The sequence below is a fragment of the Prionailurus viverrinus genome, chromosome C1 (assembly GCF_022837055.1).
Source record: "Prionailurus viverrinus isolate Anna chromosome C1, UM_Priviv_1.0, whole genome shotgun sequence".
Classification (NCBI taxonomy): Eukaryota; Metazoa; Chordata; class Mammalia; order Carnivora; family Felidae; genus Prionailurus; species Prionailurus viverrinus.
In genome coordinates this window covers 1,276,072-1,290,733 of record NC_062568.1, presented here as the reverse complement: position 1 = coordinate 1,290,733, position 14,662 = coordinate 1,276,072, and the positions used below count along the sequence as shown (strand labels likewise).

General features: G+C 55.9%; 1 protein-coding gene across 9 annotated transcripts in view; it reads left to right on the top strand.

Annotated features, from left to right (window-relative positions):
- The window catches only part of MROH2A (maestro heat like repeat family member 2A), a 44,832-nt gene that overhangs the window by 3,137 nt on the left and 27,033 nt on the right, over positions 1 to 14,662 (top strand). For 6 of the 9 annotated variants that reach the window (XM_047870844.1, XM_047870842.1, XM_047870843.1 and 3 more), the window contains exons 4-15: positions 2,444 to 2,575; positions 2,858 to 3,020; positions 5,152 to 5,250; positions 6,020 to 6,171; positions 6,644 to 6,787; positions 8,692 to 8,784; positions 9,019 to 9,097; positions 9,248 to 9,361; positions 12,057 to 12,133; positions 13,081 to 13,200; positions 13,507 to 13,617; positions 14,384 to 14,531. In XM_047870844.1, the coding sequence (XP_047726800.1) occupies positions 2,444 to 2,575; positions 2,858 to 3,020; positions 5,152 to 5,250; positions 6,020 to 6,171; positions 6,644 to 6,787; positions 8,692 to 8,784; positions 9,019 to 9,097; positions 9,248 to 9,361; positions 12,057 to 12,133; positions 13,081 to 13,200; positions 13,507 to 13,617; positions 14,384 to 14,531 (1,432 nt within the window). Of the gene's footprint in view, positions 1 to 2,443; positions 2,576 to 2,857; positions 3,021 to 4,104; positions 4,218 to 5,151; positions 5,251 to 6,019; positions 6,172 to 6,643; positions 6,788 to 8,691; positions 8,785 to 9,018; positions 9,098 to 9,247; positions 9,362 to 12,056; positions 12,134 to 13,080; positions 13,201 to 13,506; positions 13,618 to 14,383; positions 14,532 to 14,662 lie in introns of those variants that run through there. The other 3 variants (XM_047870845.1, XM_047870848.1, XM_047870849.1) reach the window with 3 other exon arrangements.

The window sequence follows — 14,662 nt, the reverse complement described above, 5'->3', positions numbered from 1 at the left end:
AGGGTGCTGTCAGCCTGTACTTTGTCCTCAGCTCGCCCCATGCGCCCTCGTCAATAATCAGTGGCAATACATAGACACTAAACACGTAGGCACATTCGAAATTAACCTGTTTCGGAGATTTCCGTTCTTCATTGAATAGTGAAGGAGCCAGCAGAATGTCACAATCTGTTAAACCAGACAAAAGTCGTTGACATTGCCAGGCACAGCAATGATTTTTGTTGCTAGGGAGGAAGCATTTGCATTCGTATCAGTTTCCTAGGACTGAGCTTCTGTCCCCAGATAACGTAGCCTAGACAATCACGGGGGGTCAAGGGTGCACCCCGCTTGAGGCCCCATAATCTTTGAGCTGCCGCAGACAGCCCCAAGACCTCCTCTGGTGCCTGTCTTTAGGTCAGTTTCCAAGTCTTTGACAGTTTTTGCCTTGCGACCATAAATATTCTCCAGAGATGCCTCTTGATCACAGAGGAGGCTGGTCTTATTAAAATTTACCTGGCTGTTTACACAGGTCCTGCAGGAGTGTTAATGAAGCCTACAGGTGTCCTTGAGGTCTCTTTGAAAATCTAGAGCATGCATTCTCCACGGGGGTGATACTGTTCCCCCCACCCCCGGGTAAAATGGATTCTCTGAAGAAAACCTTACTTTTTTATGTATCAAGTACAGAGATGCACATCAACAGATATGTCATATACTCGGGGAATTAAGGCTTCATGGGTAGGGGTGCAATCAGGAAAAAATGTCTAAGAAGGCTCTTTAGGGAACAATCTAAAAAAAAAGACTGAGGGACACTGGTCCAGGGCCAGGCAGTACCGGACGGCCAAGGCCCCCCAGTTTTCTTACTTCCAGGGATTTTCATGAGGAATCTCTGGTTGGAGTTTAGAAGCCTCGGTTATTCGCTAGGGCGACACCAGGCAAACAAGGCCACGACTCTCTGGAGCAGATTTCACTAGGTGAACATATAAGTTTGAGTGAATTTCTTCCTTCTTGAGGTGCCTTTTCCAAGGCCTCTGGGGCTGCTGGGAAGTGGCGCCCTCCCAACAGAGAGGAGGCCCCTTTCCAAGGGCTTTGCGGGCCATGGCCCCCATGTCAACGGCCCACACTCATTCTGTAAGAGCAGCTGGTCAAGCCTGATTCAATAAGGGTTATTTTAATCGCCAGTCTCCAGGTGTGGTCTGGGAATACAGTCTCTTTGTCCAATTCTACCTTAAACAGGATCATTTAAGATGGCGATAAGGCTATCTGGGAATCAAAAGGGAGTGAGAGGCACATTTCCTGGTATCGACTGGTCCCCCACCAGGGTGGACTGCGTTCTTGGGCTTTCAAGTGGGCCAGTGACAAGTGTGTGGAGAATCTGGGGCGCTGACCATGTGACTCTTGTCTTGCTGACTCTGCCGGACTGAGAACAGGGAAGAGAGAACAGATTTGCGGGCCACACCGCCAGGGCCAGTTGGATGAGTCGGATGGGGGGAGGGCGGAGAAAGGTGTCCGGGGTGGAACCCGGTAGGGCCTGCCTCTTGGGCGGCTTGAGGACAACCCCCAGGTGGGGTATGACTCATTCTGGAACCAGTTGCAATGCGTGTGGGGTTTCCCACCCCCTCCGCCACCGAGCGGTTCTCAAACACCAGCGGGGCGTCCCCCAGTTCAGCTCAGTTCTGACCTACCCACCTGGAGACAGCATCGGATCCCATAGGCTAAGGGCTCAGTCCCACAAAGCTGCCCCCGCCCCCGCTTGTCCCCCCCCCCCCCCCCCCCCCCCCCCCCCGTGCCTCTGACTGACTGGATGTCGAACTCCCTCCCTGGGTTTGATTGATTTGCTAGAGTGGGTCACACAACTCAGAGGAACAGACCGCTCGCTGGATTACTAGTCTATTATAAAAGGATCAAACTCAGGAATGGCCAGATGGAGGAGATGCAGAGGGGAGGCCACGGGGAACGGGTGCGGAGGTTCTGTGCTTTCTTGGGGTGCACCGCTCTCCCAGAATCCCCACGTGTTTGCCAGCCCGGAAGCTCGCTGAGCCCTGATCTGCGATCTACAGAGGCCTCATTACAGAGGCACCGGCCGATTGAATCATTGGCTATGGTCAATGCATTCGGATTCCGGCCCTCCCCCACTCCAAGACTGAAAGTTACGACCCTCTAATGAAAGGGATGGTTCTCCTGGCTGGCAGCCCCCATCCTTGGGTGCTTTCTGAGTCACCTCATTAAGGTAACAAAGGACTCTTTCAGGGCTCTCATCACTTAGGAAACTCCCAAGGGTTTTAGGAGCTCTGTGCCAGAAACCAGAAAGGGGACAAAGATCAAATACACGTATCTAGCGAATCACGGGTATATGGGAGGAGGGCCAGTGAAGGGAGAAGATGGTGGGCTGTGTTGGGGCAGGGCTGGGTCCATCCCAGGCGCCACAACCTCGTCCAGGATCTTCCCGCCCGCCCGTAATCGTTTCCAGATTTCCACCCAGCGCAAAGTCAACATTTACAACATCCTCCAGGAGATCATCCAGCAGGAGGGGGAGCTAGAGGATCAGGGCGTCCAGAGGCTGGTCGCCATCGCCTCCAAGGAGATGAGGGAGAGCCTGGAGGTAGTGAAGCCCTGGGTCCATCGGTGCCCTGCCCCCCTCCCCTGCCAGCCCAGGGGCTTGAGATGTTGGTGGCCTGGGTGGATGCAGGATTTAGTTCTGCACGGAGAACATCATGTGCAAAGGCCCTGAGGCAGGGAGAGGCTTGGCTTCTCTGGTCCAGTGACCTGTGGGGAGGGGGGCAAGAAGAGGCGGAGCCTGAGCTGGAGCAGGTGTGGGGCAGGAGGGTTTTCATGGCAGCCCAGCGGGTGGTGGAGACACACGTCCCTCCCCCGTCCCCTGCAGGTGGAGGGCTATGTGAAGGCAGAGGTGGCCAGCGACACCCTGGTGGCTTTGTCCCGCAACCACTTCAACTTGGTCATGTATGAGCTGCAGCACCACCTCAAGCCTCTCAACCTCACGGACGAATTCGTCATCATCACCTTGGCGAAACTGGCCAATGGCAACGGTAGGCACACGCGGGTCCTCAGCCCGGGATGGCGGCGGGGGGGGGGGGGGTCTGGCCCTGCAGGCCGGCCTGGCGCTCCCTCCGGTCACTGCCTGTGTCTTCTCTGACCAGCCCCATTTCTCTCTTTTCTAGTTTTTAAATTTATATTAAGTTTTTCTTTTGAGTCCAGCGTAATATCAGTTTCAGGAATGTCATCCAGTCACCTGACGATTCTATACATTGCCCAGTGCTCATCCCGACACAAGCTCTCCTTCACCCCTGTCTCCGCTTCAACCATCCCCCCGCTTACCTTACTTCCTCTGGCATTCCTTCTTTCCGTTTCCACGTCTCCCTCAGCTGTCAAGATTCCGTGTTCCTGCCTCTCATTTCTGTCTCTTCATTCCTCTGCTTTCTCCAGACCGCTCTCCCTCTCAGGCCCCGTTCTCTTGTGTTCTCATCTCTTTTCCTTCTTACCTCTCCCCTCCCCCCCCCCCCCCCATTCCACAGCAGGTGCTGAGCTCCTGCTGCACGTGGCAGTGAGTACAATGCGCTCGGTCCCGCCTCCATAAAGGACGGTAAACAAGTAAACAAGAAAATCGGCCATCATCATATGAGATGACATGTGGTGTGACGAGAACAGCCTGGTGGCTGTTTGAGATCAGGAGGGAGGGGACCTCACCTCTGTGAGGGGCCCTCACTGGGGTAGCAACATTTCAGTTGTGACCCGAAAGGACGAGATGATGGTGAAGAACTAGATTGCAGGAGGGCGTTCTGCACGGAGAACGTCATGTGCAAAGGCCCTGAGGCAGGGAAAGGCTCGGCTTCTCTGAAGGACTGAGAGGTCACTGTGGCTGTCGTTAGGGTGAGGGCCAGATGGTGAAAGTGGGGTTGGAGAGGCTGGCAGGGCCTGGTGGGTGTGGTAGAGTCTGGACCTCCATGAGAGCCCCGGAAAGCTGCAGGGTTGCCTTGTGACACGCAGGTTCCAGGAAGAACATTCTAGCTGTTGTGTGGGTGGAGAAGGGATGAGAGGTGTGTACGTGAGAGGCGATGGTGGCTCAGGCTGGGGCCAGGCTGGTGAGGGGTGCGCAGACGGAGAGAGATGAATGAGGCTCCGACTGATGGGACTTGCTGATGAGTTCTGTGCTGGAGGTGAAGGAAAAAAAAGAGGAGCCAAGGAAGACTCCCAGCTTCAGGCGTGAGCAGCTGGCTGCCGGGCAGGTGCACTGAGTTCACATTCCTGTGGGACTTTCGGGGGGCGGGGTCAGGTGGCCAGCTGATGGGTGGATGCGGAGTCGAGTCCGAGGGCAGGTGTGGGGGGCCTTCCTCCCAGGGTCTTGGCGTGTGGGTGGTGCTCAAAGCCGTCCACACCCACAGCTGCAGACAGAGGAGAGGAGGCGGGCAGAACCCAGCTCGGAGAAACCCGACGTCAGAAAGAGAGTTGGCAGGGAGACGGGGACAGGGTGGCAGTGGTGTGGAAGCTGCGAGAAGGGCGGTGGCTCAGGAAGGGCCCGGGGGCCAGCGTGTCCCGTTTTGCAGGGGCTCTGGTCAGATGGGGCCGGGTGGGTGGAGAGAGTGGGGCGGGGGGCAGGGGACTAGCTGCTCTGAGACGGCCGCTGGAGGGGCCGGGCTTGGAGGGGAGGGTGGCTCTGTCACCTGTTCCCTTTCCCCCAACAACGCCTCTTCTCTGCCCCCAGCGTCCCTCGGTTTCCTTCCTTTCTCTGCCCGCCTGTTGCCTTCTTCTGGTTTCTCTTTCTTGCTGCCTGTCTCCCTGTGTCTTTGTTCATCCAAGGACCTTGGTGGGACACGTAAAGAGCCAGGCATCTATCCAGGAGCCAGGCTCAGTCTCCCCTCCCTGACTTTCTGCTCTGCCAGCTCCTCCCTATGGTTCTGTCTCCCCCTCCTCCTCCCCCTCCTCCTCTTCCTCCTCCTTCTGTCTCCCTGTCCCCGGTCTCCTTCCTTTCCTGCTTCCTCCCCCTTCGCTTGTTTCCGGTTTGTTCCTTTCACCTCCCACTGACTTCCACACTTTATCCTGTGGCCTCAGCCACACGCTGGGCCCCGTGGAGGCAGGAGGTGGCAGGAAGCGGGCTTGTCCTCTGGCCTGTCCCTGCTGACCCGCCCCCAACTCCCTGCCACCTCTCGTCCCCCTGCACAGTGTTTGAATTCATGCCATACATGGGCATCACCCTGGCCACCATATTCACGATGCTGAGACTCACCAATGAAGCCAAGATGTGCCAGGTGATCTGCAGTGGTACGTGCCTGGTGGGGCCCGCTGGTGGGGCCCGGCCAGGGGGCTGGACGAGGGCCCTGGGCAAGCAGGTGGAGGGGTTTGCTGAACAGGAGGTAGGTTGTTCACTTATTCCCGAGCATTTGTCCAATCTCCTGCTTCATGTGGCCCCGATCGGCTCTCGGCGGGGCACAGGCGGTGGAACTGTGGCCGGTGCTTTCAAGGGAACACGGCTTAGCGGGAGGAAGTTGTCTCTGTGACTCGGTTTACCCGGCTCTGTTTCGAGCGTTTCAGGAGGACGACGGGATTTCACAGGAGAGGGAACCAGGGAACATGGCTCTATGTTGGGCCCGACCAGGGCTGGTCTCGGATGCTCTTTATGGTCTGATCTCCTTGCCCCAGGTTTTGATTTCTTAAGTGTTTCGGGGGGGTCCCAAATCCCTGATCCCTGAGAAGAATAAGACAAAATGTGCTCACTGCCCTCTGTGGGACAATCCTCAGGCTGTGAGTAAGGAGCCATATCCTACCCTTGACCCCTGTATGTGAATCTCAAGGACTGGGGTCTGGAAACACCCGTGGGCTTAACAGCCCCCCTCCCACACGGGTAGAAAGCTGATAAAAATTGGAAGGCAGAGAGCACGGGCTGAAGAGAGGCATTTTCTAGGCTGTCTGAGGCCATCTCGCTCACCTGCTGGTTACAGAAGTGTGCCAACGCTTCTGGAGGGAGGTGGCCCGGGGAGACCTCGTCCGGCTGCTGCCCCTCGGGACTCACTGCCCCCACCCTGCTCTGTAGCCATAGAGACCTTCTGTGAGACGGTCCAGTTTTACCTGCGGCATCTGGAGGACAGTGTGTATCCTGTGATGACGGAAGATCAGTTTGCCATGAAGCTGTTCCCGATGTATCGCTATTTCGTGACCGTGTGGCTAAGGAACCACAACCCTGAGGTGAGAAGCACCCTTCTCAAGGGGGTCCTGTGGTCTCCCCCAGGTCATGGCTCCCCAGCCTGTGTGGCTAAGGAGGGCTGAGAGACCACTGGGTCCAGCCTCGTTCTCAGAACCCGGAGAGACGGTGACCTGATCAATGGAGGAGCTGACCTGCCTGGGCCCTGGGGCCCCGGGGGGCCTGGCTTGAGAAAGACCCCAGGAGTTGCTGGAGGAGGGTCCCTGTTACGGTGCGTTTTACCTAGAGGAGCTGTGCCGTAGGACCGTTTTACAAATGAGGAAACTCAGGCGCTCAGACAGGTTCTCCCGAGTGACAGAGCCGGGACTTGCAGGGACAGTCCGGCCTCGTCGCCTGCCTGTGGGGTCTCGGGCGGGGCCCCGCCTACTCCCAAGGCCCTCTCTGTCACGTGCCCTGGACTCTCTGGATGGGGTGACCTCACTGGGCCTCGCTGGGGCTCCCGGGCTCCTGTGGTAGGTGAAGCTGGGGGTCATCAAGTCCCTGAAGCCCATGCTGACCCTCCTCCTGCCCAACGACGACCTTCGGAATCAGTTGTACGACTACATCCCCCTGCTGCTGGCGGAATACCGGGGCGGCCTGGAGGCCCTGTTCATCACGCAGGTGAGAGGCTGCAGGCTTGGCTCCTCTGGGTCCCGCGTCGGGAGGGGGAGTGTCACCTGAGTAGAAGCTGGGGCTCCACACTCACTGGATTTTTGAGAAACACTGCTGTTCCAGGTGGAAGGGATGAGATCCCAAAGGGTCTTGGAGGCTTCGGTGAGGTTGTGTGTTAGTTTCCTGGGGCTGCCGTAAGAGAACCACAGGGTGGGCGGCTCCAAGTAACAGAAATGTAGCCTCACGGTTCCAGGGGCGCTCCTTCTGAAGGCCCTGGAGAGGAATCCTTTGGTTGCCTCTTCCGGCTGCCGGTGGCCCCATGCGTTGCTTGGCTGGTGGCTGCAGCCTTCCGTCGTCCCCCTCTCTTCACGTGGTCTCTTCTCCGTGTCCTCCCCTCTTCTTATAAGGACGCTAGTTGTTGGACTTCAGACCCATCTTAAATCCAGGATGGTTCATTTCATCTGAGGCCCTTACCTCATGACATCTGGAAAGCTTATTTTGTTTTTTCTTTTAATTTTGTTAATGTTTATTTTTGGGAGACAGAGACAGAGCACGAGCGGAGGACAGACAGAGAGAGAGAGAGGGAGACACAGAATCTGAAGCAGGCTCCGGGCTCCCAGCTGTTGGCACAGAGCCCGACACGGGGCTCGAACTCACAAACCGTGAGATCATGACCTGAGCCGAAGTTGGACCCTTGACCGCCTGAGCCACCCAGGTGCCCCTGGAAAGCCTCATGTTCAAATAAAGTCACATTCTGAGGCTCCAGGTGCACATGAATTTTCAGGAGACCCTTTAACCCACGATAGCCCGTAACCTGTGTGGGATGGAGCCTTGGCAGGGTTCTGAGTGAAGGTGTGACCTGGGCTGTGTCACTCACTTACAGCAGAGGCGTGGTCCTCAGCTACAAAAGCAAAGAGCAGAAATTAATACGATAGATTTAGGGGGCCGCCCTTCGATCACTCTGGCTAAAGAATGAGATTCGCTGCCAGGTGGATAGGGGAGAAAGGGGAAGAGGGCCTTGAATGCCATGCTCAGTGGCTTAGCACAGCACTTTCCAAGCATCACTGTGCCTGGGAATAGCTTGGGGGCTTGTTGACAATGCAGGATCCGATTCATCAGGTCTGGAGAAGAGCCTGAGAGACTGCATTTCTTTTTCTTTTTTCTTTTTATGAAATTTATTGTCGAATTGGTTTCCATACAACACCCAGTGCTCATCCCAACAGGTGCCCTCCTCAATACCCATCACCCGCCCCCCATCAACCCTCAGTTTGTTCTCAGTATTTAAGAGTTTCTTATGGTTTGCCTCCTTCCCCCTCTGTAACTTTTTTTCGCCCTTCCCCTCCCCCATGATCTTCTGTTAAGTTTCTCAGGATCCACATAAGAGTGAAAACATATGGTATCTGTCTTTCTCTGTATGGCTTATTTCACTTAGCATCACACTCTCCAGTTCCATCCACGTTGCTACAAAAGGCCAGATTTCATTCTTTCTCATTGCCACGTAATATTCCATTGTGTATATAAACCACAATTTCTTTATCCATTCATCAGTTGATGGACATTTAGGCTCTTTCCATAATTTGGCTATTGTTGAGAGTGCTGCTATAGACATTGGGGTACAGGTGCCCCTATGCATCAGCACTCCTGTATCCCTTGGGGAAATTCCTAGCAGTGCTACTGCTGGGTCATGGGGTAGGTCTATGTTTAATTTTTTGAGGAACCTCCACACTGTTTTCCGGAGTGGCTGCACCAGTTTGCATTCCCACCAATGGTACAAGAGGGTCCCCGTTTCTCCACATCCTCTGCGTTTCCCGCCAGCTCCCAGGGGGGATGTTGATACCGCCGGCTGATGGGCCCCTCTGAGCCACAAGAGTCCAGAGTTCACTGACCCTGAATCATCGGCCTGTTCATTGCAGGTCTTGAGGCAGATCCTGGAAACGTCCGTCACCACCAACACCCCCGTCCCCCAAATGCAACTACACACCATTTTCACGGAACTGCACGTCCAGGTGAGGCCGCGAGCTTGGCGGGGCACCAGCATTCTCGGGGTGCTGCCGTGGGGAGTGGGCGGTGGCAGGTGGTGCGGCTGTGGAGCCCCCATCTCATTCATCTGGCTCCCGTATCCGCTGGGGGCTGGGAGGCGTTGGTTGCCCACACAGCTCTGCCACGGCCGGGCCGCCCCCGTGCTTGCATCCCATCTCTGCTTGTCGTCTCACCACCCTCCCTGCACGCCCCCTCCCCAGGTGTGTTCCAAGGCTCCTGCCCAGCAGCAGTACAGCAGCCAAAACCTGGCGGAGATCGTACACTGCTTCATAGCCCTCGGTGAGGCTCCCCCAGGTCCCCTATGAGCCTGGCGGAGGGTGGGGAGTCCCTGCCCCCCCCCCGGGAGTCCCCGCCCCCCAGGGCTGCCTCCTCTGGCTCCATCTGTCTGGCCCAGGGGGCGTATGACTAAGGCAACCTTCCCCCCTGCAGCCCGGTCCTACCCCAAGGAGCTGATGAAATTCTTCCTCGGTCAGATGGAGATGAGCCAAGAGGCCATCCGCGTGGGGACATTGACCCTGATTAGGGCGATAGTGAGCGCAGCTGGTGAGCAGGACCAGGAGGCGGGGCGGGAGTCAGGGGAAGCGGGTCTCACACATATCTGGAACTCGGTCATTTCCTCTTTTGTTGACATCGCTGGCTAGGCCAAGGGGTCATGGCTGTCTGTTGCCTCGCATTTTCTGTGCTTGAACCTAACCAGCACTGTGACCCCCCCCCCCCCCCAAGGTGTGTCCGCAAACCCTGAATCCCGGCTTCCACCTGAGTCTGAATTTCCAACTTTTTTTTTTTAACGTTTATTCATTTCTTGATAGAGAGACAGAGCGTGAGTGGGGGAGGGGCAGAGAGAAGCAGGCTCCGGGCTCCGAGCTGTCAGCACAGCACAGAGCCCGACACGGGGCTCGAACTCACGGACTGTGAGATCATGACCTGAGCCGAAGTCGGACGCTTAACCAACCGACTGAGCCACCCGGGCACCCCTCCAACTTTTAATCTGAATCTTAGAACTACCCCCCCCCCCCCGCCAAACTAAATCAAAGGCTTTATGTAAGGCCTAGTTATATCATGTAGGCATAGCCCTAAAGCCCCACTGTCCCAATGCCCAATCATAGTTGAAACTCCTGATTCTGAATCCCTAAGCCCAAACTAGAACCCTGGCCCTGTTATCAGAAGGGAAATACTCTCCCCAGCTGAGGCAGCAGCTCAGACAGTGCCTCTGTGTGAACTGGGACAAGACATCCCTTGCTGGGAGCACGTGGCCCGGCAGGTTCATGATTTGGTGAGGAGAGCATGGCCACTCCCGTTCAGTCCTTCAGCTGAGTGCCCTGTGCAGTGCACAGACTGGGCAACTTTATATGAAGGACGTTCTGCTGATAGTGAACCTTTCTCTTAAAAAAAAAAAATGCAGATTTATCTGATGGACAGAGATAATAATGACTAGAGTTGGCCTCACCATTTTTCTGTAAAAGGCCTGATAGTAAAAGTACTTTCGGCTTTATAGGCCATATGGTCTCTGTGACAGTTACTCAGCTGTGTAAAAGCAGTCATAAACTGCACAGTGGAGCTATGTTCCAATAAAACTTTATTTACACAAATGGGCTTTGATCTGGATTTAGCCTGCGGGTTATACTTTGCTAATCCCTGTGCTAGAAAAAAAAAAAAAAAAAGAAACTAGCTTCTTGTGTAAGTTGATAAAGCATTCTGGATGTTCAGTTGGATAGGGACCAAAACTTGGGCTCAACAGTCCAGCTTCTTGACAATTGTCTGAAGGATATAATTGCCCGAAGGTAACTGGACAATGACGTTCATTACCACATCGTGCATACAAACAAAACGTTAGAAACAACCTAAATGTTTTTCTATAGGGAATTTCTGGAATGAAGAATAGTATATACACATAGTGGAATATTACTCAACCTTAAAGGATATAGTCACTCTGTATTTTTTCATGGGAAAGAAGCCCTCTCTGTATTGAGGGTGATAGTATGGTGTGGGGGGTAGGGTGTTACATAGTCTTGATTACTTGCAAGAAATCTATATGCTTAGTTTTGCCTGAGTGAGTGTGGAAGGACACAAACTGTTGCGTGGTTACCTTTTATTTTAATTTTGCAATGAACACACGTTATTTTTAAAATCAGAAAAAAAGTTTCTATCTTGCAGATAAAAACTCAAAATTGGAACCTGCTCTCTTAGTGCTTGGTTGCCTGCTACTTTTCCACCAGCGTTGACTTGTAGTAACATGTAGCCTTGAGTGTAGTGTGAGCCCGAGCACCCGACTGCAATTCTGTCCACACTGGACCTCTCCGGAATCTTCTCTTGGCTCTCTCTTACCCCTCTCTCTCTCTCTGTCTCTCTCTCTCTCTTTTTTGTTTAAGTTGATTTATTTATTTTGGCAGGGGGAGGGGCAGAGAGAGAGGGAGAGAGAGAATCCCAAGCAGGCTCCATGGTGTTCGCACAGAGCTCACTGCGGGGCTTGATCCCACGACAGCGAGATCACGGCCTGAGACGATGTGAAGAGTCAGATGCTTAACCAACTGAGGCACCCAGGCGCCCCTCTGTCTTACCTCTGTCAATCTTCCTTCTCCCCCAATCGGCTGTCCGCAATTCTATGACTAACAAACGCTTCCAAAGCACTTCTTGTGTGCCAAGCGCTGTCATTACTGCTCACAGAAGCTCTGTGAGAGAGGTACTGTTGTTATCCCCATTTTAAAGGTAGGGAAACTGAAGCACAGGGGACTGAGGAATTCACCTGCGGTCACATAGCTACGTTGTGGCAGACACAGGGTCTGAACCCAGGCAGCCTGGTACCAGAGCCCGGGCTCTGCCCTGCTGTGCTTAACGGTCTATGCGTGCCCACCGTGTGCCCAGCCCACCATGTGCCCACCTGAAGGTGCTAAAGTGACAGTAGGTGGGGCTCTCACCTCAAGGAGGGTCCGGCTGGGTTCCATGAGAATCACAAAGCAGAGGCCAAGCTGTGAAGCATAAAAGCCATGCTCTCCCCTGGCACCGGGTGGGGTGGGACAGGGAGGTGGCCAGCGAGGCCTCTGAGGGAGGCGGCCCCGAGCCGCGGTGGGAGTCGGAGGCTCTCAAGAGGTGTGACGTGGACGAGCCAGCTGATGCCTGGCTCCTGGTAGAAGGTGGGGGGCAGGCCTGCTGCTCTGGGGGTCTCGCTGGGAGTCCTGGGCATCTCCTCAGAGCCCAGCTCTGAGGCCGGTGGCCCTCCAGGCTGGTGTTCCTCTTTCAGAGCCCAGAATGAATGTCAGGACCATCTACCTGGCCATCCGGGTGGTCAAGACCACCCTCTCTGACACCCGCTTCAAGGTAACGGGGGCAGACACCCGGAAGGGGATGGGGCTTGGGGCACTCTGAGGGGGCGACGGAGGGAAGTCCGGTGGGCGGCCTTCACTCCTCTCCAGCTCTGTGGGGAGGGCGGCCTGCTGGAGGCCCTTTGATGGAAAACCTAGCTTCCTGGCCAGCACTGAGTAGGGCTGGAGGAGTGTGAGGCCCACGGGAGCAGGACCACAGCTCTCCTCAAGGACCTGGAGTTGCCCGATGAAGGGGCCCAGCCAGCACCCTGGACAGAGGAGAGGCTGGGTGAATCCGGAGTCCTCCAGAGCTGCGTGGCTGCCTGAGGGTTTGGTGTAGCCTTTACTGCATTCGAAGAAAGCAACTTGAAATTCGAAAGACGCACACCTTGCGCCCTCCAAATAAAGGCCCCCCAAACCCCACAGTCCAGTCTCCACTGTAGCCATGGCCACCTTGGAATGTAGCTTCAGTTCTGGTCGTAGGTCCAAGAGGGCGAGGGTCTAGAGGGCCTGGGGGGGTGGGGTGGGATTTGGGCTGGAGATTTAGGCCGTGCTGTTCTCAAAATGTGGAGACCGTCAAGGGAAGAGAGAACAGGTTTGTTCTGTGCTGACCCCACGTAGGGTTTTGCAAACATGAGCCCAAGCCTGGGCGGGCCCAGCATAAGAGTCAGGCTGTCCCCTCCAGGGCTGCCTGAGAAGGGAGTAGCCTGTCTAGAAGGGAGTGTGCTCCGTGTCTCTGGGAGGCTCAGATAGGGCTCCTGGGTGGGCCCGCTGCAGAGTGGACGCCCCTGGACGAGGCAGGGGATGGGGGGCAGAGTGGGTGGTAGCCCCTGAGGCTCCTTCCCGCCCAGAGCACCCCCAATTCCTGGCCATCTCAGGTCACGGGATTCGGCGTTAGATGCTGAGCCCTTCTCCCCCGGAGCCCATCCCAGTCCCCGGCTTGTCTGCTGCCCGTCCCCACAGGTAAGGATGGCTATTCTCCGCATCGTCGGCCAGTTGGCTCTGTCTGGCTACCAGGACAGGATCAAAGGCTGGGGCCTGAAGTACGTGTCTGTGCAGCTGACTCTCTCCACCTACAAACTGGTGAGTGGCCCTGATATGCAGACCATGGCGCAGCCGGGCCTTGGAAGCGGTTTCCGAAGCACTGAGGCAAGAATCCGCCCGGTGTATCTGTGCTCAAACCTGCGTGAGTCTGCGTTCATGACTGCGTTCAGGCACAGAGACGCAGTGAGCTGTAGGTAAGGGTGGGCGCAGTCACGCCAGGCAGGGAATCCAGAAAACCCTGGAGACCCGGCTCCGGGGCATGGAGCCTCACGGGGGTGAGGAGGCCACACCGAAGGCTGCAGGGCACCCGCCCGCGAGCAGGGACCCCTCGGTTCTGCCTTCCAGACAAATCGCCGGGAGAGCTTTTATCAGAGGGACCTGGAGGAGAAGATGGTCCATAAAGTCACCATGGACACTGTGCGGATCATAACCTCTTCCGTCAGTGGGATGACCAATGTGAGTGGTCACCCTGCAGCCGACAGCTTGACTTGTGTGGGTCCCACACCAGGCTCGGAGTGGAGGGGGCGGACAGGGCAATGACGCATGCCCAGAGCTCTGTGTTGTTTCTTCTCCCAGTCCCGCTGCCGGGGCCCGGAGGGCCTCCATCTTCCCACCACCCGAGCTCTTGTCCTTAAAGGTCCAGTTCCAGAGCTGGGTCCTTGATGGGAGCTTAGTCCCCCAGACACTAAGGCAGTGCTTGGCACGCAGAGGGCCTCAATAGGTATCCATTGACTTATTGCCAGAAATGTGTCTATTACCTTCAAGCCCCTGCAGCCCAGGTGTGTATGTGTGTGTGTGTGTGTGTAGATATGATTTTAATTGTTTAATTGCACAAGCATCCAGTGAGTTCCTAGCACGTGAAGACACGGAGGCTTATACTGCGAGGGCTCCGTGTAACCCCAAGGAAGTCACAAGCTTAAGAGGGAAACGAGGGTGTCAACTTTGCATTGCGATACAACGTGATTCGGCCAAAAAATTTACCACGATAGCATCAGGAGGGAATCCTTGTCCACTCCGTGAGACTCTGGGCTGGACGCTCCCTGGCCGGGGGCAGCTTATCTGAATAACAGAGAGAGTGAGAAGATTCACGGTGGCCACAGCCCAGGGGGCACCTGCTTAGAGCCAGTCCTGGACTCACAGGCCGGCACCGTGGGGCGGGCCTGACGGACCTCGTGTGGCCACGGATGCCGCCGCCAATCCTGCCCCTCTGCCCCCAACCCAGGAGTTCTGGCTGCAGCTCCTGTGCTACATCATGGAGACAGATCACACCGAGGCCTTGACTCCCATCTGCATCAGTCTCGCAAACCTGGTGGAGCGCCAGCCGCGCACCAAGGATGTGGAGGCCAGCGTGGCCAGCAAGAGCGGGCACGGTGGGCAGCGTCCCTGTGCTGGCTGGGGGGCTTGGGCGGGCCGGTCACTCCGTGTCTCCGAGTGTGTCCTCTCCCCGTTTCCCAGGAAGCGTCTAGGAGTCCAAACAGCCAGGCCGGAGGCCCTTAGCATA